At 47.9% G+C, this 27,098-nt stretch overlaps 1 protein-coding gene across 3 annotated transcripts in view; it reads left to right on the top strand.

Moving 5' to 3' along the window:
• Positions 1 to 27,098, top strand: part of LOC137529039 (complement component C6-like) — a 183,304-nt gene that overhangs the window by 85,705 nt on the left and 70,501 nt on the right. For all 3 annotated transcript variants that reach the window (XM_068250936.1, XM_068250929.1, XM_068250944.1), the window contains 3 exons: positions 6,595 to 6,835; positions 21,033 to 21,155; positions 25,492 to 25,658. In XM_068250936.1, coding sequence (XP_068107037.1) covers positions 6,595 to 6,835; positions 21,033 to 21,155; positions 25,492 to 25,658 — 531 coding nt within the window. The remainder of the gene's footprint in view (positions 1 to 6,594; positions 6,836 to 21,032; positions 21,156 to 25,491; positions 25,659 to 27,098) is intronic.

The following is a 27,098-nucleotide window of genomic DNA, read 5'->3' as shown; positions in this document are numbered from 1 at the left end:
ACTGTACACAATTTTATCATCGCCAATGGATACAGGTAACATGATCAAATTACTTCTGGAGAGATACATTGAGTGCTTAACTGAGTTCTCTACACCTCAGTTAAGCATTGTAGTTTTCTGACTTTTTAGGTTTATTAGGACATGATTGGACTATGGGCCTGATTCACAAAGCGGTGCAAAGTGTTTGCACGCCTGTGAAAAGCCCTTTATCACGCCTAAACTCAGTTTAGGCATGATAAAATGAAACTCGCGCAAAGTTTCCGCGCGTAAAGTTTTACGCGCACAAACGCGTAATTCCGTGTGATGCGCCCATTAAACCCTATGGGCGCTGTGCGCGGAATTACGAGTTTGCGCGCGTAAAACTTTACGCGCGGGACTTTGCGCGCGATAAAGAGCACAAATCGGTGCTAACTCAGCGGTGCAAAAGTTATCACGCCTAAAGTCTTTTAGGCGTGATAACTGAGTTATCACCGCTTTGTGAATCAGGTCCTATGTGTCCTGACTCCCCACAATAGAAACATAATCATTCAGTTTTTCTACAAGTTTTCTCTGTAATAGAGATTTTTGAAACCCCTAGTTGCATAGTTTCCTCAGTGACAATGGTATTGGTGTTATTGAGCGCGCCCAGACTGGTGCTGCTGCTCTCTAAGGCTGCTCCAGACATTACATCTCATTTCTGCTACCTTAAACCTCTTAATGGAAAGACTGGACAGAAATTTCTGTGGATTCTAATGTAGCACTTCTCAAGCAACACCTATAACCTTTCAGAACACCTGGATTACTTGGGATGGCAAAGATTTAAGCTGGATTGGATCTTCCTTGGTATCACACACGGCTGAACACTGCACACCTTCCTTGGAATTGACTTGAGACCTTAAAGACTTTCTGCCTCTTTGTGCCCGCCCTCTCCCATCCTGTGAGTAACTTTCATCGATTATCTACAGCATCTATGCTCAATAGACTATATTTTTCTACATATATTATACATTATATCTTCAAATTCCGAAACAAAGGACTGTGTTTTCAAATCCATGCTGTCCATCCATACATCTCTGTGTAAGGACAATTCAGTCTATACAGGCCCTTTGATCTCTGCAGGATACCAGCCACAGCTGAGAAAGTTCACACCTTGACTCTAAATAGGGCCTTTCTCGGCAGGAGCCCTGAGCTGTCTCTTGTCCATCCTAATGTGTAAACATCAATACTCAGCAGAGAGACTTTTAGCTGTATACCAACCAAGAAATATTTATCCAATTGACAAATCCACAATAATTCTACTTAAGTCTGTTGGAATCCTCAGAAAGACAAAGAGAGGATCGAGAGGACGTGGGAAAAGACGTTCTTCACTGCAGAACCAAAATAACTCTGTGACAAAATCTACAGAGTACACCCAGCCAACAACCCTAATAGCTCCAGCACAATCCAGCAGAGATGACAGCCACACATCTAGGGACAGTTCTGTCCTGGAGTCATCAATCTCAGACCCTAGCTCCCAGGGTAGCCCCATCAAGGCTGTCCTCTGTAATGTCAGATCGATAAACAACAAAACAGCAATCATACATGATCTAATAGAGTCTTCTGATCTGGCCTGCCTGACTGAAACCTGGCTTTCTGAACCAGTTGGCCCCACCCTGGAGGCCGCCATGCCAACAAACTATTCCGTGATATACTGCAACAGGAAAGAACGCAGGGGAGGAGGGGTTGCACTTTGCTTTAGATCAGCTTTGAAAATCAGACCACTTACTGTAGGTCCTACCAACTCGTTTGAATGCTTGGGGGTGCAACTTTCAGCTGAGAAAAACACTAACATATTGCTGATCTACCGCCCACCAGAAAAATACTCAGACTTCCTTAAAGGGACACTTAAGTCAAACAAAAAAAATGACTTTTACTCACCTGGGGCTTCCAATAGCCCCCTGCAGCCGTTGGTTATTATATCGTAATAACCAACATTTTATACAGGAAAATCATGAAAATTAACAAGGTTACCCAAACTTTTGGATCCCACTGTAATTACAAAAAATATGTAAAATTGGAATTATACATTACGATCATCACTGGTCATTTGTCCATCATAGTCTAAGGTCAATTTAGAGAGAGGCCAATTAACCTATCTGTATGTTTTTGGGATGTCGGTGGAAACCAAGAAAAACCCACTGTAAGATCTGCTGCTTTTGGACATCAGCGTGCCGAGGCTTGGTCTGCTGCCCGATCTTCCGGGTCTTGGTGGGCTGCTGATGTCACTGAAATGCAGGGTGATTCTCATCACACATTGGACAAGCGGAGGACGCGTTCTCAGTACTCGGGCCGCAGTAAACAGTAATGCACGTGTATCAGCATGTCAGCTAATCGTTGACACTCTGGAAGCCGATTGGTTGTATACAATTCTGATTTATGTTGATTGGTTAGACCTTGTATTTAGACATTGGAAGCGCCCCCTGACATCGCCCATGATAGCATTCTGCTTTTGGCTTGTTGCTGGGTATGTGCTTTCGTCATTGGATTATCTGTTGCCGACTTCTGCTTGATCCTGACCACGCTATCTGCCTGATTACCGTTGCTGACTTCTGCTTGTTCCTGACCACGCTAGCTGCCCGATTACCTGTTGCCAACTTCTGCTGGTTCCTGACCACGCAATCTGCCTGATTACTTTTTGCAAGGAGATCGACAGTCTTGGGTCTATAGACTTCCGCCTGAGCATGAAGCTCTGACTTCTGTTGATAACCTGTTCAAATCTATGGCCATATTATATTTTCTGACCCTGATATAACTGCAACGGCAGTACAAAAATTAAGGAACTTACGACAAGGTTGCCATACTTTTGAGGAATATGCTTCAGAATTCAGGCGATGGTCAGTTTCAACTACATGGAACGATTCAACATTATTAGATCAATTCTTGTTTGGACTCTCTGATGCCATCAATGATATTCTTGTCAGTCATCCAGTTCCTACATCTCTGGAGGCAGACATAACTTTGGCTATCAGGGTTGATAGGCGGGTCTCATATGGCTATTCCTGCAAATTAAGTTTATTGGATTTATAGAAAGTGCACAATAACTGTTTTAATAAAATTAGGCAGGTGCATAAATTTGGGCACTGTTGTAATTTTATTGATTCCAAAACCTTTAGAAATAATTATTGGAACTCAAATTGGCTTGGTAAGCTCAGTGACCCCTAACCTAAATATACAGGTGAATCCAATTATGAGAAAGAGTAATTAAGGGGGTCAATTGCAAATTTCCCTCCTCTTTTACGTTTCTCTGAAGAGTGGCAACATGGGGGTCTCAAAACAACTCTTAAATGACCTGAAGACCATTGTTCACCATCATGGTTTAGGGGAAGGATACATAAAGCTGTCTCAGAGATTTCAGCTGTCTGTTTCCACAGTTAGGAACATACTGAGGAAAGGGAAGACCACAGGCTCAGTTCAAGTTAAAGAGACACTGAAGCGAGACTAAATCTCACTTCAGCTCTCATATATAGCAGGGGCATGTGTGCCCCTGCTAAAACGCCGCTATCCCGCGGCTGCACGAGGGTCCCTTCACCCCCAACCCACCCCCCGCAAACCTTGGTCACAAGTTGGTCGTAGATTTCTTTCTTCCTGGAGGCAGGGCTAACGGCTGCAGCCCTGCCTCCCAGCGCGTCTATCAGACGCGCATCGCCGCCTCTCCCCCGCCCCTCTCAGTGAAGGAAGACTGAGAGGGGCGGGGGAGAGGTGGAGATACGCGCTGACAGACGTGCGTGGGGCAGGGCTGCGGCGGTTAGCCCTGCCCCAATGCGGAAGCGCTCCCCCGCACTACGGAGGGCATTTGGGGGGACAGGGACCCCCGTTAAGCCGCGGGATAGCGGCGTTTTAGCAGGGGCACACGTGCCCCTGCTATATATGAGGTCTAAAGCGAGAAGGCTTGAAGTGGCAGACCAAGAAAAATCTCAGATAAACAGAAGCAATTAATGGTGAGAACAGTCAGTGTCAACCCACAGACCAGCACCAAAGACCTTCAACATAATCTTGCTGCAGATGGAGTCACTGTGCATCGTTCAACCATTCTACGCACTTTACACAAGGAGATGCTTTCTCCGCCCACAGCACAAACAGAGCCGCTTGAGGTTTGCTAAAGCACATTTGGACAAGCCAGCTTCATTTTGGAATAAGGTGCTGTGGACTGATGAAACTAAAATTGAGTTATTTGGGCATAACAAGGGGTGCTATGCATGGAGGAAAAACAACACAGCATTTCCAAGAAAAACATCTGCTACCTACAGTAAAATATGGTGGTGGTTCCATCATGCTGTGGGGCTGTGTGGCCAGGGACTAGGAATCTTGTCAAAGTTGAGGGACGCATGGATTCCACTCATTATCAGCAGATTCTGGAGACCAATGTCCAGGAATCAGTGACAAAGCTGAAGCTGCACCAGGGCTGGATCTTTCAACAAGACAACGACCCTAAACACTGCACAAAATCCACTAAGGCATTCATGCAGAGGAACAAGTACAACGTTCTGGAATGGCCATCTCAGTCCCCAGACCTGAATATAATTGAAAATCTGTGTTGTGAGTTAAAGAGAGCTGTCCATGCTCGAAAGCCATCAAACCTGAATGAACTAGAGAGGTTTTGTAAAGAGGAATGGTCTGAAATACCTTCAACAAGAATCCAGACTCTCATTGGAACCTACAGGAAGCGTTTAGAGGCTGTAATTTGTGCAGGAGGATCTACTAAATACTGATTTCATTTCTTTTTTGTGGTGCCCAAATTTATGCATCTGCCTAATTTTGTTTAAACAATTATTGCACACATTCTGTAAATCCAATAAACTTCATTTCACTTCTCAAATATCACTGTGTGTGTCTCCTATCCTCTATAATAAAACCCTACTGTCTCTGCATCCCATGTCCATGTGTGTGTCCCGCGGTGGGAGCGCGCATGGCGGGCACACGCACATGCGCGGTGAATGTGCAGCAGTGGTGGCGGTGAAGGGAGGATGGATGAGAAGGCGGAGGGGAGGGAAGGCGGAGGGGAGGGGTTTAAACACAGACCTAGAGCCTGTTTTTACGGTCTTATGTCTACTAGTATGATATATTTAACTGCCATTTTTTATCGTAACAACCAATGATTTATACAGGAAAATCATGAAAATTAACAAGGTTGCCTAAACTTTTGCATCCCACTGTATAATTACAATAGGAATGAAAATATCATAGTCGTATAATTACGCAAAGTTACGACCATACATGAATTCTCCGTAAATACAATCATTTTTCAGTTTTTGGGACGAATTGTCATGTAAAACACAAAATTGTGATTTTGTGTTTTGTGTAAAACAAGAAATTACGATTTCGTTTTTTTGTAATTTTCGTAATCCCAATAAATTATGGAATTATGAATGAAACACAAAATTATGTTTCAACACGCAATTACAAATTACAAATTACGATTTTTATGATAATTACGAATTACAATTTCATGTTGTAATTGCAAATTTCGTGTTGTAGATTAGAAAACGCAACATTTCAGCTCATTCCTACATATGATTATAGTAGGAATTAGAAAGTGAGCCCCTCTGAGGGACAGTTAAGTGATAAAACTATATACTCTGTACAGCGCTGCGGAAGATTTTGGCGCAATATAAATGTGAATAAAATCAATTTTGCAGCATGTAAAACTGTTGGCATTTAGAAGATAGAGAAGGGAACTTATAACGTATTGTTTTATGCTGTCACACAGCTGTCCCCCCTGTAGTGCTGCTGCTGATCGCAGCGCTGCACTGTGTAAATAGACGGCGATCACGCCGTCTAACAGTCTCCCGAGCGGCAACAGAAGATGGGACGGAGCTCCGCCCCCCGAGAAGGAGATGTGCGCCCACCCTGCGCGCGATCTCCTTCACAGAGGGGGACCAGAGGACACAGGGGGCCAACCACAGGACACAGGGGGGAGACCAGAGGACACAGGAGGCAGACCAGAGGACACAGGGGCAGAACACAGGGCACATGGGGGAGACCACAGGGCACGGGGGGTAACCACAGGGGGATACCACAGGGCACAGGGGGGAGACCACAAGACACAGGAGGGAGACCACAGGACACAGGGTTAGGAGACTAGAGGAAACTTGGGGTAGACAGGGGGAGATAAGAGGACACATCAGGTACACAGGCGCAGGCGCAGTCCGCTCCGGTCCACATGGCGGTGATTGGCTTGCCTGACGTCATCGCCGGGGACCGGGAGGGAGCTGCGGCGAACGGCTGACTGCAGAGCTGCAGCGAGGGACATGCTGGGAGCTTGGGGCTGGAGGAAGCCCCATACATGCTATTGCTACGTATGTTAAAGGAGATATCAGGCTAAAATTAACAAAATAAGTGCAACTTACCCGGCTTTGCTATTAACCACCAAAGTCGGCACAAAATTATGCGAAAAATTATGCAAAATGATGAAATATTAATATTACATATGAAATTAATTATGATTTTCTCTGAAATTTTGCATTATGATTACGATGCATAATGCGAATTTTGATGCAAAATTTCGCATATGCAAAATTTCAGCCCACTACTGATGTCAATTATGAAAACTGATTACCTGTCTAATGTTGTTGGCAGAATTCGAAGTTTATTAGAATCCACAAAGTGATCTCAGTTGCCGAGTTCACCATGAGCAAAGATAATCTCTGGCTGTCAGATGTCTTCCTGAACGCTCTTACTTACCTGCCCTTGGAGTATAACTATCCCCTCTATAGCAGGATCTTTGATAATTTTGGCACTCATTACATCACCAAGGGCTCCTTGGGCGGATTATATGACCTTCTCTTCCAGTATGATGCGGAGGAACTGAAAAACTCAGGTAATCAATTCTAGTACCAAAATACCGGACAGTAACCATCGTTGCATCATGTATGAGTGGCATACATCAAATAAAGGCATAGCTGAAATTTTAAGATATTGTCTATAACAATATCTTTATCTTTTCTTCATCTTTATCTGACATAGAACAATAAATATGTTAAAATAACGGTAATAAAATTGCAAGATATTGTCTATAATAATGAAAACGAAAATATAGTTACATTTGTAATAAGCAGAAGAAGTAAAACATTGGTAAATATTGCCGATATTTTACTACAACTACATCTAACACAACTCTTACACAGAACCCTCCCTCTACCGATGCCTAAACCGATGACCTCCCTGGTAGTGCCTAACCCTGAGACTCCCCTGGTGGTGCTTAAGTCTAAGGCCCCCTCCCCTGGTGGTGCCTAACCCTAAGACCCCCCCGATGGTGCCTAACCCTAAGACCTCCCTGGTGGTGCCTAGCCCTTAGACCCCCCCCCGGTGGTGCTTAACCCTAAGAACCCCCCGGGTGGTGCCTAACCCTAAGACCCCCCGGTGGTGCCTAACCCTAAGACCTCCCTGGTGGTGCCTAGCCCTTAGACCCCCCCCCGGTGGTGCTTAACCCTAAGAACTCCCCCCCGGGTGGTGCCTAACCCTAAGACCTCCCTGGTGGTGCCTTGCCCTAAAACCTCCCTTCCTGACGCCTAACCCTAAAACCCCCTTTCTCCACGGCAAATAAGATTAATACAAAAAGTGATACATTTCTTACATAATAAAGTTCAAAATGATAATTTACAATATTATAATTCTCTAAATGAATTTCAAAATGATTGATATTTATCGAAACACTAATTCTGAAAGTAGACAGGCCTGGCGCCCGCTATTTATCGGGTGTCCAGTTGTCTTCTTTGGCATCCAATAGCCGATATTTTGTATTAGTGATTAAGGGGCGTCCAAATAGTCCATTAGCCCCAGGTGCCTAAATGTCCTGACTCTGTATGAGTGTAGCAAGGACTACAATATTTATCATGCAAATAAACACCTAAGAATTTTATGCCACAAGCAATGAATAGGTCATACTGAGCTGTAAACCTACTGTATGATACGGTAATGTCATAATCATTGCATACAGCTTACGGCTTAATGAGTAGTTTGCTAGCAACTTATAGGACATTTATATAATCCGATATACGTGAAAAGGATATACCAGCAACACATGATTCTCTGATTCAAAGAAAGATGTAAAACTAGGGATGAGCATATCGTATAAAGCGGATAACCCCGTGAAACGCGTATCACCTGGGAGTAGCAATAAATTGTTTTTGTTCTTACTGAACATTGAGTCTTATGCTGGTTCTTGGTTTTTATGGGTGGTGAGTCGCGATTAAAAGTCTCCCCCCATTTTTAATTTTTGTTATGCTTTTACTCTTTTTGGCGCCTCTGGTCCGCATCCTAATAACAAAATATCGTATAAAGCTGGTCAGCCAAGGATCCACTTTTGCTCCTCTAAACGAATATCCAGATTTATTATAAAAAAAAACTTCCTTACAGGGAATTGTGTAGTACCGTACATGAGAAGCTCTGCCTACGGACCTCAGAGCCACATGTTACCTCCGATTACCCCACTTCCTGGTGTGACGTAAGCGCAAACCTCCGACTCCGCCCTACACATTTTGACACAATAGTGACTCATTCAGGGGCTATTTTACCATAGGAGCACAGTGATACTTGAAATTTGGTAAAAGTAGGGATGAGCGAAATCATCCCTGGCAAGTTCATCAAATTTACGTAGATTTTCCAATCCATCCACAGGAATCTTGTGAATCTATTTTGGGTGATGGGCACATTCAATTATACAAAACAAAAAAACTCAAAGTGAAATAATTGAGAATTGGAGTGAAACTTTTTTATTTTTTATCAATTTTAAAGGACGCCTGAAGTGAGAGGGACATGGAGGCTGACATATCTCATTTTTTGGACCAAAGATGCTTCTGACCATTAGAGTTGGGCCGAACGGTTCGCCGGCGAACGTGGTTCGCGCGAACGTAGGTGGTTCGCGTGCGGGTACCGCACGCGAACCTTTTGCGGAAGAAGTTCGGTTCGCCCCATAATGCACTGAGGGTCAACTTTGACCCTCTACATCACAGTCAGCAGGCCCAGTGTAGCCAATTAGGCTACACTAGCCCCTGGAGCCCCACCCCCCCTTATATAAGGCAGACAGCGGCGGCCATTACGGCCACTCGTGTGCCTGCATTAGTGAGAGTAGGGCGAGCTGCTGCAGTCTCTCATATAGGGAAAGATTAGTTAGGCTTAACTTCTTCCTGGCTGCATACCTGTTCTGTTCAGTGAGCCCTCAGCCCACTGCATACCTGTTCAGTGATCCTGCCACTGCATACCTGTTCAGTGATCCTGCCACTGCATACCTGTTCAGTGATCCTGCCACTGCATACCTGTTCTGTTCAGTGAGCCCTCAGCCCACTGCATACCTGTACTGTGATCCTGCCACTCCATACCTGTTCAGTGATCCTGCCACTGCATACCTGTTCTGTTCAGTGAGCCCTCAGCCCACTGCATACCTGTACTGTGATCCTGCCACTCCATACCTGTTCAGTGATCCTGCCACTGCATACCTGTTCAGTGATCCTGCCACTGCATACCTGTTCTGTGAACCCGCCACTGTATACCTGTTCTGTTCAGTGGACCCGCCACTGTATACCTGTTCTGTGAACCCGCCACTGTATACCTGTTCTGTTCAGTGGACCCGCCACTGTATACCTGTTCTGTTCAGTGGACCCGCCACTGTATACCTGTTCTGTTCAGTGGACCCGCCACTGTATACCTGTTCAGTGAACCCGCCACTGCATACCTGTTGTGTTCAGTGAACCTGCCACTGCATACCTGTTCTGTGAACCCGCCACTGTATACCTGTTCTGTTCAGTGGACCCGCCACTGTATACCTGTTCAGTGAACCCGCCACTGTATACCTGTTCTGTTCAGTGGACCCGCCACTGTATACCTGTTTAGTGAACACGCCACTGCATACCTATTGTGTTCAGTGATCCTGCCACTGCATACCTGTTCTGTGAACCCGCCACTGTATACCTGTTCTGTTCAGTGGACCCGCCACTGTATACCTGTTCTGTTCAGTGGACCCGCCACTGTATACCTGTTCTGTTCAGTGGACCCGCCACTGTATACCTGTTCTGTTCAGTGGACCCGCCACTGTATACCTGTTTAGTGAAAACGCCACTGCATACCTATTGTGTTCAGTGATCCTGCCACTGCATACCTGTTCTGTGAACCCACCACTGTATACCTGTTCTGTTCAGTGGACCCGCCACTGTATACCTGTTCTGTTCAGTGGACCCGCCACTGTATACCTGTTCAGTGGACCCGCCACTGTATACCTGTTCTGTTCAGTGGACCCGCCACTGTATACCTGTTTAGTGAACACGCCACTGCATACCTATTGTGTTCAGTGATCCTGCCACTGCATACCTGTTCTGTGAACCCGCCACTGTATACCTGTTCTGTTCAGTGGACCCGCCACTGTATACCTGTTCTGTTCAGTGGACCCGCCACTGTATACCTGTTCTGTTCAGTGGACCCGCCACTGTATACCTGTTCTGTTCAGTGGACCCGCCACTGTATACCTGTTCTGTGAACCCGCCACTGTATACCTGTTCTGTTCAGTGGACCCGCCACTGTATACCTGTTTAGTGAACACGCCACTGCATACCTATTGTGTTCAGTGATCCTGCCACTGCATACCTGTTCTGTGAACCCGCCACTGTATACCTGTTCTGTTCAGTGGACCCGCCACTGTATACCTGTTCTGTTCAGTGGACCCGCCACTGTATACCTGTTCAGTGGACCCGCCACTGTATACCTGTTCTGTTCAGTGGACCCGCCACTGTATACCTGTTTAGTGAACACGCCACTGCATACCTATTGTGTTCAGTGATCCTGCCACTGCATACCTGTTCTGTGAACCCACCACTGTATACCTGTTCTGTTCAGTGGACCCGCCACTGTATACCTGTTCTGTTCAGTGGACCCGCCACTGTATACCTGTTCTGTTCAGTGGACCCGCCACTGTATACCTGTTCTGTGAACCCGCCACTGTATACCTGTTCTGTTCAGTGGACCCGCCACTGTATACCTGTTTAGTGAACACGCCACTGCATACTTATTGTGTTCAGTGATCCTGCCACTGCATACCTGTTCTGTGAACCCGCCACTGTATACCTGTTCTGTTCAGTGGACCCGCCACTGTATACCTGTTCTGTTCAGTGGACCCGCCACTGTATACCTGTTCTGTTCAGTGAGCCCTCAGCCCACTGCATACCTGTACTGTGATCCTGCCACTCCATACCTGTTCAGTGATCCTGCCACTGCATACCTGTTCTGTTCAGTGAGCCCTCAGCCCACTGCATACCTGTACTGTGATCCTGCCACTCCATACCTGTTCAGTGATCCTGCCACTGCATACCTGTTCAGTGATCCTGCCACTGCATACCTGTTCTGTGAACCCGCCACTGTATACCTGTTCTGTTCAGTGGACCCGCCACTGTATACCTGTTTTGTGAACCCGCCACTGTATACCTGTTCTGTTCAGTGGACCCGCCACTGTATACCTGTTCTGTTCAGTGGACCCGCCACTGTATACCTGTTCTGTTCAGTGGACCCGCCACTGTATACCTGTTCAGTGAACCCGCCACTGCATACCTGTTGTGTTCAGTGAACCTGCCACTGCATACCTGTTCTGTGAACCCGCCACTGTATACCTGTTCTGTTCAGTGGACCCGCCACTGTATACCTGTTCAGTGAACCCGCCACTGTATACCTGTTCTGTTCAGTGGACCCGCCACTGTATACCTGTTTAGTGAACACGCCACTGCATACCTATTGTGTTCAGTGATCCTGCCACTGCATACCTGTTCTGTGAACCCGCCACTGTATACCTGTTCTGTTCAGTGGACCCGCCACTGTATACCTGTTCTGTTCAGTGGACCCGCCACTGTATACCTGTTCTGTTCAGTGGACCCGCCACTGTATACCTGTTCTGTTCAGTGGACCCGCCACTGTATACCTGTTTAGTGAAAACGCCACTGCATACCTATTGTGTTCAGTGATCCTGCCACTGCATACCTGTTCTGTGAACCCACCACTGTATACCTGTTCTGTTCAGTGGACCCGCCACTGTATACCTGTTCTGTTCAGTGGACCCGCCACTGTATACCTGTTCAGTGGACCTGCCACTGTATACCTGTTCTGTTCAGTGGACCCGCCACTGTATACCTGTTTAGTGAACACGCCACTGCATACCTATTGTGTTCAGTGATCCTGCCACTGCATACCTGTTCTGTGAACCCGCCACTGTATACCTGTTCTGTTCAGTGGACCCGCCACTGTATACCTGTTCTGTTCAGTGGACCCGCCACTGTATACCTGTTCTGTTCAGTGGACCCGCCACTGTATACCTGTTCTGTTCAGTGGACCCGCCACTGTATACCTGTTCTGTGAACCCGCCACTGTATACCTGTTCTGTTCAGTGGACCCGCCACTGTATACCTGTTTAGTGAACACGCCACTGCATACCTATTGTGTTCAGTGATCCTGCCACTGCATACCTGTTCTGTGAACCCGCCACTGTATACCTGTTCTGTTCAGTGGACCCGCCACTGTATACCTGTTCTGTTCAGTGGACCCGCCACTGTATACCTGTTCAGTGGACCCGCCACTGTATACCTGTTCTGTTCAGTGGACCCGCCACTGTATACCTGTTTAGTGAACACGCCACTGCATACCTATTGTGTTCAGTGATCCTGCCACTGCATACCTGTTCTGTGAACCCACCACTGTATACCTGTTCTGTTCAGTGGACCCGCCACTGTATACCTGTTCTGTTCAGTGGACCCGCCACTGTATACCTGTTCTGTTCAGTGGACCCGCCACTGTATACCTGTTCTGTGAACCCGCCACTGTATACCTGTTCTGTTCAGTGGACCCGCCACTGTATACCTGTTTAGTGAACACACCACTGCATACCTATTGTGTTCAGTGATCCTGCCACTGCATACCTGTTCTGTGAACCCGCCACTGTATACCTGTTCTGTTCAGTGGACCCGCCACTGTATACCTGTTCTGTTCAGTGGACCCGCCACTGTATACCTGTTCTGTTCAGTGGACCCGCCACTGTATACCTGTTCTGTTCAGTGGACCCGCCACTGTATACCTGTTTAGTGAACACGCCACTGCATACCTATTGTGTTCAGTGATCCTGCCACTGCATACCTGTTCTGTTCAGTGAGCCCTCAGCCCACTGCATACCTGTACTGTGATCCTGCCACTCCATACCTGTTCAGTGATCCTGCCACTGCATACCTGTTCAGTGATCCTGCCACTGCATACCTGTTCTGTGAACCCGCCACTGTATACCTGTTCTGTTCAGTGGACCCGCCACTGTATACCTGTTCTGTGAACCCGCCACTGTATACCTGTTCTGTTCAGTGGACCCGCCACTGTATACCTGTTCTGTTCAGTGGACCCGCCACTGTATACCTGTTCTGTTCAGTGGACCCGCCACTGTATACCTGTTCAGTGAACCCGCCACTGCATACCTGTTGTGTTCAGTGAACCTGCCACTGCATACCTGTTCTGTGAACCCGCCACTGTATACCTGTTCTCTTCAGTGGACCCGCCACTGTATACCTGTTCAGTGAACCCGCCACTGTATACCTGTTCTGTTCAGTGGACCCGCCACTGTATACCTGTTTAGTGAACACGCCACTGCATACCTATTGTGTTCAGTGATCCTGCCACTGTATACCTGTTCTGTGAACCCGCCACTGTATACCTGTTCTGTTCAGTGGACCCGCCACTGTATACCTGTTCTGTTCAGTGGACCCGCCACTGTATACCTGTTCTGTTCAGTGGACCCGCCACTGTATACCTGTTCTGTTCAGTGGACCCGCCACTGTATACCTGTTTAGTGAAAACGCCACTGCATACCTATTGTGTTCAGTGATCCTGCCACTGCATACCTGTTCTGTGAACCCGCCACTGTATACCTGTTCTGTTCAGTGGACCCGCCACTGTATACCTGTTCTGTTCAGTGGACCCGCCACTGTATACCTGTTCAGTGGACCCGCCACTGTATACCTGTTCTGTTCAGTGGACCCGCCACTGTATACCTGTTCTGTTCAGTGGACCCGCCACTGTATACCTGTTTAGTGAACACGCCACTGCATACCTATTGTGTTCAGTGATCCTGCCACTGCATACCTGTTCTGTTAACCCGCCACTGTATACCTGTTCTGTTCAGTGGACCCGCCACTGTATACCTGTTCTGTTCAGTGGACCCGCCACTGTATACCTGTTCTGTTCAGTGGACCCGCCACTGTATACCTGTTCTGTTCAGTGGACCCGCCACTGTATACCTGTTCTGTGAACCCGCCACTGTATACCTGTTCTGTTCAGTGGACCCGCCACTGTATACCTCTTTAGTGAACACGCCACTGCATACCTATTGTGTTCAGTGATCCTGCCACTGCATACCTGTTCTGTGAACCCGCCACTGTATACCTGTTCTGTTCAGTGGACCCGCCACTGTATACCTGTTCTGTTCAGTGGACCCGCCACTGTATACCTGTTCAGTGGACCCGCCACTGTATACCTGTTCTGTTCAGTGGACCCGCCACTGTATACCTGTTTAGTGAACACGCCACTGCATACCTATTGTGTTCAGTGATCCTGCCACTGCATACCTGTTCTGTGAACCCGCCACTGTATACCTGTTCTGTTCAGTGGACCCGCCACTGTATACCTGTTCTGTTCAGTGGACCCGCCACTGTATACCTGTTCTGTTCAGTGGACCCGCCACTGTATACCTGTTCTGTGAACCCGCCACTGTATACCTGTTCTGTTCAGTGGACCCGCCACTGTATACCTGTTTAGTGAACACGCCACTGCATACCTATTGTGTTCAGTGATCCTGCCACTGCATACCTGTTCTGTGAACCCGCCACTGTATACCTGTTCTGTTCAGTGGACCCGCCACTGTATACCTGTTCTGTTCAGTGGACCCGCCACTGTATACCTGTTCTGTTCAGTGGACCCGCCACTGTATACCTGTTCTGTTCAGTGGACCCGCCACTGTATACCTGTTTAGTGAACACGCCACTGCATACCTATTGTGTTCAGTGATCCTGCCACTGCATACCTGTTCTGTGAACCCGCCACTGTATACCTGTTCTGTTCAGTGGACCCGCCACTGTATACCTGTTCAGTGAACCCGCCACTGCATACCTGTTGTGTTCAGTGAACCTGCCACTGTATACCTGTACTGTTCAGTGAACCCACCGCATCAGTGCGCATACCTGTGCAGTTAAGTGAACCCACCTACCTACGTGAGTGCACGCAGTGTGATATACCACTCCGTGCATACCCAATATGGACAAAACAGGTAGAGGAAGAGGAAGAGGTAGTGGCAGAGGCAGAGGAAGGCCACCCGGCAGGTCTGCGCGAGGTCGTGTAAATGTAATTTCGTGTGGACCTGGCCCACAGTACAGTGCTCGGAAGAAGGCACGTCCCATCACCTCCCAAGATTGTCAGGACGTGGTTGAGTATTTAGCGACACAGAACACCTCATCTTGCTCAGCCACCAGCGCTACTACTAGCACCACTTCCGCTGCATTTGACACTTCGCAAGAATTATTTAGTGTTGAAATCACTGATGCACAGCCATTGTTGTTACAGCCAGATGAATTTTCACCAGCTAATATGTCTGAGTTACGCGGCAACACTATGGATGTAACGTGTCAGGAGGATGAAGGACCTACTGATGGTGCAAGTTTGGATTTGTCTGAGGCAAGCGAAGCTGGGCAGGATGACTACGATGATGACGGTAATAGGGATCCTCTGTATGTTCCCAATAGAGGAGATGAAGAGGGGGACAGTTCAGAGGGGGAGTCAGAGAGTAGTAGGAGGAGAGAAGTTGCTGAAAGAAGCTGGGGCAGCTCTTCGTCAGAAACAGCTGGTGGCAGAGTCCGGCACCATGTATCGCCACCTATGTACAGCCAGCCAACTTGCCCTTCAGCATCAGCTGCTGAGGTCCCCATAGTGCCCACATCCCAGGGTGGCTCAGCGGTGTGGAAATTTTTTAATGTGTGTGCCTCAGATCGGACCAAAGCCATCTGTTCGCTCTGCCAACAAAAATTGAGCCGTGGAAAGGCCAACACTCACGTAGGGACAAGTGCCTTACGAAGGCACCTGGAGAAAAGGCACAAACAGCAATGGGATGGCCACCTGAGCAAAAGCAGCAGCAGCACACAAAAGAAAAGTCACCCTCCTTCTCCTCTTCCTCCTTCAGGTGCATCATCTGCTTCTGCCGCTTTCTCCCTTGCACCTTCACAGGCACCCTCCTCCACTCCGCCTCTGCCCTTGAGCGGTTCCTGCTCCTCTGCCCACAGCAGCAGTCAGGTGTCCGTGAAGGAAATGTTTGAGCGGAAGAAGCCACTTTTGGCCAGTCACCCCCTTGCCCGGCGTCTGACAGCTGGCGTGGCGGAACTGTTAGCTCGCCAGCTGTTACCATACCGGCTGGTGGACTCTGAGGCCTTCCGTAAATTTGTGGCCATCGGAACACCGCAGTGGAAGATGCCAGGCCGCACTTATTTTTCGAGAAAGGCCATACCCCAACTGCACCGTGAAGTTGAGAGGCAAGTGGTGTCATCTCTTGCGAAGAGCGTTGGGTCAAGGGTACACCTGACCACGGATGGCTGGTCTGCCAAGCACGGGCAGGGCCGCTACATTACCTACACAGCCCATTGGGTGAACCTGGTGGTGAACGATGGCAAGCAGAAAGCGGCGGACCAAATTGTGACACCTCCACGGCTTGCAGGCAGGCCTCCTGCCCCCTCCTCTCCTCCTGCTACATGCTCTTCGCTGTCCTCCTCCTCCTCCTTGGCTGAGTGGCAGTTCTCCTCTCCAGCTACACAGCCCCAGCTCCGCAGGGCCTATGCTGCATGCCAGGTACGACGGTGTCACGCCATCTTAGACATGGCTTGTCTCAAAGCGGAGAGTCACACTGGAGCAGCTCTCCTGGCTGCTCTTAAGAAACAGGTGGATGAGTGGCTGACCCCGCACCACCTGGAGATAGGCAACGTGGTGTGCGACAACGGCAGCAATCTGCTTGCCGCTTTGCATATGGGGAAGCTGACACACATACCCTGCATGGCACATGTCATGAATCTAGTGGTTCAAAGATTTGTGGCAAAGTACCCTGGCTTAGCGGATGTCCTGAAGCAGGCCAGGAAGTTCTGTGGGCATTTGAGGCGCTCTTACACAGCCATGGCACGATTTGCAGAAATTCAGCGTAAAAACAACATGCCGGTGAGACGCCTCATTTGCGATAGCCCCACTCGCTGGAACTCGACCCTGCTCATGTTCTCCCGCCTGCTAGAACAGAAGAAAGCCGTCACCCAGTACCTCTACAACTGGAGTAGAACAAAACAGTCTGGGAAGATGGGGATGTTCTGGCCCGACAACTGGACACTGATGAAAAATGCATGCAGGCTCATGCGGCCGTTTGAGGAGGTGACCAACCTGGTGAGCCGCAGTGAGGGCACCATCAGCGACTTAATTCCCTACGCGTACTTCTTGGAGCGTGCTGTGCGTAGAGTGGCGGATGAAGCTGCGAATAAGCGTGACCAGGAACCGTTACGGCAGGAACAGGCATGGGACCAATTTTCATCAGACCCAGCTGTTTCCTCAACACCTACGGCAGCACAGAGGGGGGAGGAGGAGGAAGAAGAGAGGTCGTGTGCAGAAGACGAGTCAGACTCAGAGGATGATGAGCAAGGTGTTTCTTTGGGGGAGGAGGAGGAGGAGGGGACAGCGGCAGGAGAACAACCGCAGCAGGCGTCGCAGGGGGCTTGTGCTGCTCAACCTTCCCGTGGTATTGTTCGCGGCTGGGGGGAGGAGGTTGACTTACCTGACGTCACTGAGGAAGAGCAAGAGGAGATGGAGGGTACTGGATCCGACTTTGTGCAGATGTCGTCTTTTATGCTGTCCTGCCTGTTGAGGGACCCCCGTATAAAAAACCTCAAGGGGAATGAGCTGTACTGGGTGGCCACACTACTAGACCCTCGGTACAGGCACAAAGTGGCGGACCTGTTACCAACTCACCGGAAGGTGGAAAGGATGCAGCACATGCAGAACCAGCTGTCAACTATGCTTTACAATGCCTTTAAGGGTGATGTGACAGCACAACGCCAGCAAGGTACCACTGCCACTAATCCTCCTCCCGTGTCCACGCAGTCAAAGACAGGACGCTCCAGCGATCTCATGGTGATGTTGGACATGCGGACGTTCTTTAGTCCAACGCCTCGCCGTAGCCCTTCCGGATCCACCCTCCACCAACGCCTCGACCGGCAGGTAGCCGACTACCTGGCCTTAAGTGTGGATGTAGACACTGCTGTGAACAGCAATGAGGAACCCTTGAACTACTGGGTGCGCAGGCTTGACCTGTGGCCAGAGCTGTCCCAATTTGCCATCCAACTTCTCTCCTGCCCTGCCGCAAGCATCCTCTCAGAAAGGACCTTCAGCGCAGCTGGAGGCATTGTCACAGAGAAGAGAAGTCGCCTAAGTCACAAAAGTGTTAAGTACCTCACCTTTATCAAAATGAATGAGGCATGGATCCCGGAGGGCTGCTGCCCGCCCCAAGACTAAGTCAGTCCCCGCACACACAGCATCTCTGCCTGCACGCCGTGTGACTGGCTGCCTGGCCTGCCCCAAAAAGACTAAGTCGCTCCCAGTCCCTCCACACAGCATGTCTGCCTGCAGGCCGCTTCACTACCTTCTCCGCCACCACCAACAGGGTCCGGGACTCCAGGCGGATTGCTGAATTTTTTAGGCCGCTGCTAGCAGCGGCCGCTGTAATAATTTTTATGGTGCGTGTACATGACTGCCTAATTTTTCTGGCTGCACTGAGGGCAGCTGCAACAACAAAAGAAAAGGCATGTACATGCGCCCATTCCCCTTCGTGATCATTACCTTGCCGTGGTGAAGGGGCTTGCGTATCACAATGAAGCAATGACCGGCGCCTAGATGAGTGTCTCGGGGGGCACACAAAAGATAATAAGGTCGTTGCTTCATTGTGGTCAGACCAAATTTGATCAGCTGGACAGTCACTGTTCTGTCATTCAGCTACATCAGCCAGGCCGACCATATGGGCTGTAAAGCCACCAAAACCTGCACTCTCGCCATGGTGCGCACCAGTCCAGCACGGCCGTCACTAGTACAAACAGCTGTTTGCGGTGCGTTACACGGTGAGTTTGGTGTGTCAGTGTGAAGCAGTACCTTAATTACACTACCTGATTGATGTATACACATGCAAGATGTTTTAAAGCACTTTAGGCCTGTCATTTAGCATTCAATGTGATTTCTGCCCTTAAAACGCTGCTTTGCGTCAAATCCAGATTTTTCCCGGGGACTTTTGGCGTGTATCCCACTCCGCCATGCCCCCCTCCAGGTGTTAGACCCCTTGAAACATCTTTTCCATCACTTTTGTGGCCAGCATAATTATTTTTTTTTTTCAAAGTTCGCATCCCCATTGAAGTCTATTGCGGTTCGCGAACTTTAACGCGAACCGAACGTTCCGCGAAAGTTCGCGAACCCGGTTCGCGAACCTAAAATCGGAGGTTCGGCCCAACTCTACTGACCATAATACGCACCTAGAGGACAAAAACTGTTCTTGCATCCATATAGTCTGCTGCCATTGGATGCACTACCGTCTCTGTCTGCTGCGTCACAATACTACGCAATGTATGTTTGTGACGCGACAGACATGGACAACATTACGCAACTGGAGATTGTTATGTCATTGCTAGCAAACCATTGCACAACCTGCTGTTTACAACTCTACCCTGTTGCTAGGGAAAATTGGCCTGTTCCAGCCTATGGAGAGCCGCATGCATCTGCCGGCCTCCAGGCTGTTGAAGGGACCGAGCGGAGGAGGGGGCGGGACAGGTGAATGGCGATGAGTGCGGGCCGACACGATTAACACTGTTAACGTGTGGCAAGGTGCAGATACAGAACGGAGAGGTAAAATGGTTCCAAGCGGATGAAGAACGGACGCTACGCATCTGCAGATGCGCTTACCGTTTCCGTTCTGTATCAGCACAAGTGTGAACCGACCCTTAGCCTTTGTTCTTCCATAAAGGTGTCCAGTCTACATTTATGTCACAACTCATCTGGGCCTAGAACCCAGGGATGTGTCCATCATTAATAATGCAGTGGTTTTCTGTATATTGGATCACATAATGTCCTAATGTAACGTAATCTGTTGTGACCACACCTACGTTTAACATTTTTAGAATGCATATTACACATTTTCCCTGTATATAGTGCCTAACGGTGCCCTAGGTTTTCTGGGATCTTAGCAATGTCCCCACTGCATAGCACAGCCTAACCACTAGTCTTAAAGGTCGGAGCGGACTGCCTGTGCAGTCCGCTCCAGCCCACGTGGCGGTGATTGACAGCGCCGCTTGCGCAGGCGCAGTACAGAGTGACCTGGAGGTCGCTCTGACATCATCGCAGGGGACCGGGACGGACCTGCGGCGAACGGCTGTGGGCAGAGCTGCGGCGAGGGACATCCTGGGAGCTTGGAGCTGGAGGAAGCCCCCAGTAAGTACCACTTATTTTAGCATATTTCCCCTGATGACTCCTTTAAAGAGAGACCTGATATGGGCTTTAAAAAAAGAAAAAAAAAATAGGCTACCTGATCCGCGGGGCTGAGCAGATAAGGTAGCTGCAAAAACCGTCGCTCCCCTCCACTTCTGTGGGCCGCAATGGCCCACTTTCACTTTTGTTACCTATAGGTCATATAGGTATAGAAACAGTGTGTCTCTCACAGCATGCAGAGAGGCGGGGGGTTGGCAGGGGGCGGGGCCAGGGAAGGAGCTGCCCAATGGCACAATGGCAGCTCTGGGAACCCTGTAGGAACGCCTCTGCAGGCGTTTTAAACAGGAAATTCCTCTCCTCAATGTTTAACTCTGAGATAGCGACAAATATTTTCGCTAATCTCGGGGGGGGGGGGGGGGGGGCTATAGCGCGGCAGGGGGGGGGGGGCAGGGAGAGGCCCGACTCAGATTCTCTTTTAGTAACTGATAGAATCATAAATAATATGTTGTGTGCATCTATGTTCCCAGGTTTGACTGAAGCAGAATCAAAGGAATGTTTAAGAACTGAAGTAAGCTGGTGGGTCCTTTTTATCAAAATAACAAAAGTCAAAGAAAAGTGTGAGAAAAACAAAATGTCAGAAAAATATGAAGGTAAGTGGAAACTTAAAGAGGAACCTCAGTGAAAATAACAATAAAACAGTGCTTCATTTTTACAATAATTATATATAAGTGATTTAGTCAGTGTTTGCCCATTGTAAAATCTTTCCTCTCCCTGATTTACATTCTGACATTTATCACATGGCAACGTTTTTACTGCTGGCAGGTGATGTCAGTGAAAGGAGATGCTGCTTGCTTTTTTGGCAGTTGTAAACAGCTGTTATTTCCCACAATGCAACAAGACTCCCACAGTGTGATGTCAGTACCTTGGTCCTCCTGACATCACACTGTGGGAGGGGTTTCACCACAATATCAGCCATACAGAGCCCCCTGATGATCCGTTTGAGAAAAGGTAAAGATTATTCATGGGAAAGGGGGTATCAGCTGCTGATTGGGATAAAGTTCAATTCTTGGTTACGGTTTCTCTTTAACCACCCTGGCGTTCTATTAAGATCGCCAGGGCAGCTGCATGAGGGTTTTTTTTAAATAAAAAAAAAAATATTTCATGCAGCCAACTGAAAGTTGGCTGCATGAAAGCCCACTAGATGGCGCTCCGGAGGCGTTCTTCTGATCGCCTCCGGCGCCCAGAATAAACAAGGAAGGCCGCAATGAGCGGCCTTCCTTGTTTTGCTTAGATCGTCGCCATAGCGACGAGCGGAGTGACGTCATGGACGTCAGCCGACGTCCTGACGTCTGCCGCCTCCGATCCAGCCCTTAGCGCTGGCCGGAACTATTTGTTCCGGCTGCGCAGGGCTCAGGCGGCTGGGGGGACCCTCTTTCGCCGCTGCTCGCGGCGGATCGCCGCAGAGCGGCGGCGATCGGGCAGCACACGCGGCTGGCAAAGTGCCGGCTGCGTGTGCTGCTCTTTATTTCATGTAAATCGGCCCAGCAGGGCCTGAGCGGCACCCTCTGGCGGTAATGGACGAGCTGAGCTCGTCCATACCGCTAAGGTGGTTAAAGGACTTACGAGCCCAAAACCGGAAAAAAATGTGTTTACCTGTATCATTTTGTAACGCACGGAGGACGCCATCCGCGGCCTCCGTGCAGCTCCGCCGGGTCCCCGCTGCATTCGCTCCCCCCGGCCGGACCCCGACCCCACAGCCCGGGTCGGGCGCTCCTTCCTCCTCAAATATGGCCGCCGGAGGAGGCCGCGGCTGCGCAGTCCGCACCGACGCGAGTGCGGCTGCGCAGCTCTGGGGCCTCCCTCTCCGAGGATCGGGGAGGGCGGCCCCAGAGCTGCGCAGCCGCACTCGCGTCGGTGCGGACTGCGCAGCCGCGGCCTCCTCCGGCGGCCATATTTGAGGAGGAAGGAGCGCCCGACCCGGGCTGTGGGGTCGGGGTCCGGCCGGGGGGAGCGAATGCAGCGGGGACCCGGCGGAGCTGCACGGAGGCCGCGGATGGCGTCCTCCGTGCGTTACAAAATGATACAGGTAAACACATTTTTTTCGGGTTTTGGGCTCGTAAGTCCTTTAAAAAATAAATAAATAAATAAATACTGAAATAGTGATAATAGTTATCAGCTAATTACGAATATGCTAAATTTTGCGTACTTTTTCACAATTAGGCCTATAAGTAATTTGAGATTTGTAAATTCAATGAATTTCATATAATCATTTGTAATTTCGCAAACCAAGCAGCTGCACAAAGCAGGAGCCCTTGTTATCCATTTTGTACACCTGAACAAATCGAGAGGATTGTCAGCAGGCTGGGACACTCCCATCTGGGAGTTTCTACTAGGAACACTTCAAATGGCTGTGTTGTATACAAAGTGCATGTAATTGTATTATGAACAGCCTCCATATGACTGTGTAATGCAGATAGTAGAACAGAGGCGTCAAAAATAGAATAAAATATTTAAAACTCATTTTAAAAGGGAGGTAGTTGTGGACTTACCTCCCACAGTAGACTTACACAAGTCAATTTAGCAGCATTGAGGAGCTTATACTGGCTACAGCTAATAATCAGCAGTTGCTCCCTGTATAGCCTGATGAAGCGGGCATAGACCCGAGAAACGCATTGCAATACATTGTAGCTGTGAATAAAGTGATTTTTGATGATTCAAATGTGGGAGGTAAGTCCACTACTACTTTACTATTTAAACGATTTTTAAATATTTTCTTCTATTTTTGGCACCTCTGGTATACTATCTGCATTGAATTTAAAGTCCATCCTTGATGGAGGGGTGATACCTCGTCTTCCCTTTCCTGTCTACAGGAAGTGACTTTTAACCCGAGTGTGGTCGGGTCTAATCTCCCCACCTGCAATCACAGTGGATACCTTAGCGGTAACCCACCTTTGTGAGTACCACCTTTTATTATTCCTATATTAAGTCTGGACTTTTAACACACAACACTATCAAGGGCTCTCGATCTCTTTCCTTTGTTTTTTACAAGCATCTCCTATGACTTCGTCACTGTAAGTTAATATGTTAGCAAAACTGCTGTGCTCTTGCACAGCTCACAATGAAAAGTCTTTGTTCCACATATAGTTGCTAAAGATATTTACTTCAGTGTGTTTTGTGTTTGTTTAGGCAGATCAAAGCAGTAGCGTTAGACATCAGCCCGGGGTGTGTGTGTGTGTGTGTGTGTGTGTGTGTGTGTGTGTGTGTGTGGAGGGTGTGTGTGTTTAGTGTTAGGTATGTGTGTGGGGTTCTTTAGTGTTAGACATTTGGGAGGGGTGAAGCTTAGTCTACACAGAAGGGGGCTAAGGTTATGCACCACCGGAGGGGGGATTAAATAGAACCCGAGGTGGGATTTCATTATGTTAGTGGGGCACAGAGGCTGGTTATGCACACTAACACCAGCCTCTGTTGCCCCATGGTGTGCCTCCCTGTCCCCCCTGTGCGCCGCTATACCCCCGCAGTGCGGGGGGAGATTAAGGCTAAGCACCACCATGGAGATCTTAGGGTTAGGCATCGGTAGAGGGTTCTGTGTGAGAGTAGGATCACGTTACGTCATGGTAAAATATTGGTAAATATTGCCGATATTTTACTATATGAATTACGGTAAGTAGTAAAACATTGCGAATTTTAGCGATATTCTCCTACCGATATACTACCATGTGAATAGACTGCAGGCAGCTCTCCCCATATTAGTCACATTCCTTTGTCTGGTGTTTACATATTTTTGTCCACCTCTGTATATTTCAACAAATGAACGGCAATAATGTAACCGTAAAGTATTCAGTGTAATAAATACATAGCTCCCAACAGTCCCTCTTTGGGACCTGTCCCTCTTTCAACTTCATTTGTCCCTCTTTCAGGACTGATGTTCAGATCTGTGTATTTTTCTACTAAAACATTTTTTTGAAATGAGAATCTGTATTGAAGAAATGTTATATAAATAAACATATCAGCCTGTTCGGGGACATCTAGCCCCCTCTGTGACATTTTCGCCACTCTACGCCGCAATATTGGCAATAAAATAACAGTTTTATAAACTGTTTTGTAAACAGTAAAGATGGCCACCGAAACAGGAAGTATACTGAAAAGAAACAGGATGTATACTGCCTTATGTGTGCATGACAAGTTTTTATTATTACACAGTGAATGCAGCCTTCAGATGTTATGTGCAAATTTAGAAAAGGTTTTACCTTCTGCCTCTGCAGCTCTGTGCCACTGAAGCGTGACAAGAATCCTCAGACTCCTTTATAAACACAGCTGTTTCTTCTGAGCCAGGAGTCTGGGCTCTGCACTTGTGTCTGGGTAACAAATTGTCAGCATGTGACAGGCAGCTCCCATGGCCTCATAGACACAGCTGAGACTGAGAGCAGGGACCTGTCTGTGAGTGAGGAGTAAACAAAGCACACAGGATTGAGCCTGGAGGGGACGTGCAGGGGCGTGCATAATTTGTCCCTATCACATCAGAGGCAGCTCCTTCCTCTCTGGGTTGACAAAGCTTGACAAAGAAAAGAAGATATATTAGAGAGTCAGTGCAACGAGAAAAGGCTGCAGTAATCCAGACCACATTAGAACAGGTATAGGAACTTGTAGGATAGGAGAAATAAGTGACTCTAAACTTAATTCCCATCATTTAATTGATATATTTCTTATTTACAAATTTTATATTTAAGAAAAACTAAGGATGATAGAAAGGACCAGTGTGGTTTGAATGATAAAAACAACATCTTTTGATTCAGAATTCTTTGAGATATGCATAATGAGGGGTGTGGTGGGGGCATGGTTAGAGGTGTGGCATGGGCATGTCTTATAGTGACCCTCTTTCTTGTCTCAAAAGGTTTGGAGGTATGATGAGTATGTAAATGTAAATACAAATGAGACCTTTACTTTCTCAAAGCTGTATCAGTGTAACTGTTGTTTTACCGTTTTCAGGATCATTCGTGCAATCCTCAGAGAAATCAATTTCCTTTGTGAAAGGTGGCTTAGCTAAATATGCGGCTAACCTGGGTTTTGTGAGAGGCGGAGCTTACCCTGAGAATCAAGACTATGAGGATTGGAAATCATCTACAGTTGACAACCCGGTCATCGTGGACTATGAGGTGGGATATAAAGGGGTCTGTTTATAAAGCTGCATTAAAATGAACTTGAGGTAAAAAAATAATAATAATGATGAGACAAACAACTGCATCTATTTTCCTACTCCTAAACATTACTTTTTTTTTTAGATATCAGTTTTATTTTATTTTTAAAACCTTAAAAAGTAGATTTAATGATTGCCTCTGCTCACTCCCCAGAGCTAAAATGTATGAAATGGAACTTTTTTCTTTCCCCTGCACATAGAAGTTACTCTGCCAAGAGAGAGTTTTTGTATGGCTGTAATTCCTTATCAGAAAGGGCCCTTTTACACTTAATCAGTTGGTATGCGTTAGTGTGCGTTAGTATGCGTTAGTACGCGCTGCTGGTGCGTGTTTTTTCCATAGTAGTGCATTGTGAAAAATATTTCAGTTATAACTGCATACAGTGGGGACTGTGCCATAGGAAACCATGGAAATTACTTTTTCTTTCAGTTTTAACTGAGAGCAACTGCGTAAAGCCTCTTTAACAGTGGGACGGTGCGTTTGATGCGACGTTAAGGTCGCATAACGTGCCCCTAATGCAACGCATTGAAAGACTATAACTTGGACCAGTGGAGTAGCTAAGGAGCTGTGGGCCCAGATGCAAGTTTTACAATGGGGCCCCCCATGCACTCTATACATAGCAATTGATACGTTGCACCAAAACCTACCAATGGCAACTACAGTGTCAGAGGTGCAAGAAGGGGATGGGGAACAGCTTGTTAATGATTACTACAATTCAAAGTATCTATAGAAGTGATTATTATGAGCACAGGACTAATAGAGAGCTAATACTGTAGTTGAGGGAGGGCCTTTTGGGGCCCCTCTGGCCCAAGGGCCCCGATGCGGTCGCAACCTCTGCAACCCCTATTGCTACGCCCCTGACTTGGACGTTATAGTACATTCTTTAGCCCTGCGTTTGGAGCACCGCTTTCGTCGCACAGTAATGGAACGAAAGCGGCGCATGCATTACATTAAAAAAAAAAAACATTACTGAGCATGTGCAACACACACAACGCAGCAGATTTTTTGCTAAACGCACAGCATGCAGCACTTTCTAAATATTGCTACACGTTACACACAACGCAACATGTGCACTGTGAATGTTGCACAGACTTAATATTGCTGTGCGTTAATCCACGTTAAAACATTTTCTAACGTGCGACTTTAACGCCGCACTGTGAAAGAGGCCTAAGTGTAAAAGGGGCCTTAAGGGCTCATTCACATTAGAGGTGTTTTTGTCTAAATTTAAGCGCGGACGTTTTTCTGAAATGCCCTGAAATCGGTTACAACATGCTTCTCTATGGTGTAGTTCAGACTGGAGCTTTCCGTTCGCGTTCCGGTCGGAAAAGCGGTGCCTGAGCCATTTTTGAGACGATTTTGCCTCAATGGAAGGTACAGTGGTTTGAAAAAGTATTCGGCCCC

Source organism: Hyperolius riggenbachi, chromosome 1 (genome assembly GCF_040937935.1).
Source record: "Hyperolius riggenbachi isolate aHypRig1 chromosome 1, aHypRig1.pri, whole genome shotgun sequence".
Taxonomy (NCBI): Eukaryota; Metazoa; Chordata; class Amphibia; order Anura; family Hyperoliidae; genus Hyperolius; species Hyperolius riggenbachi.
This window is presented reverse-complemented; position numbering and strand designations above follow the sequence as displayed.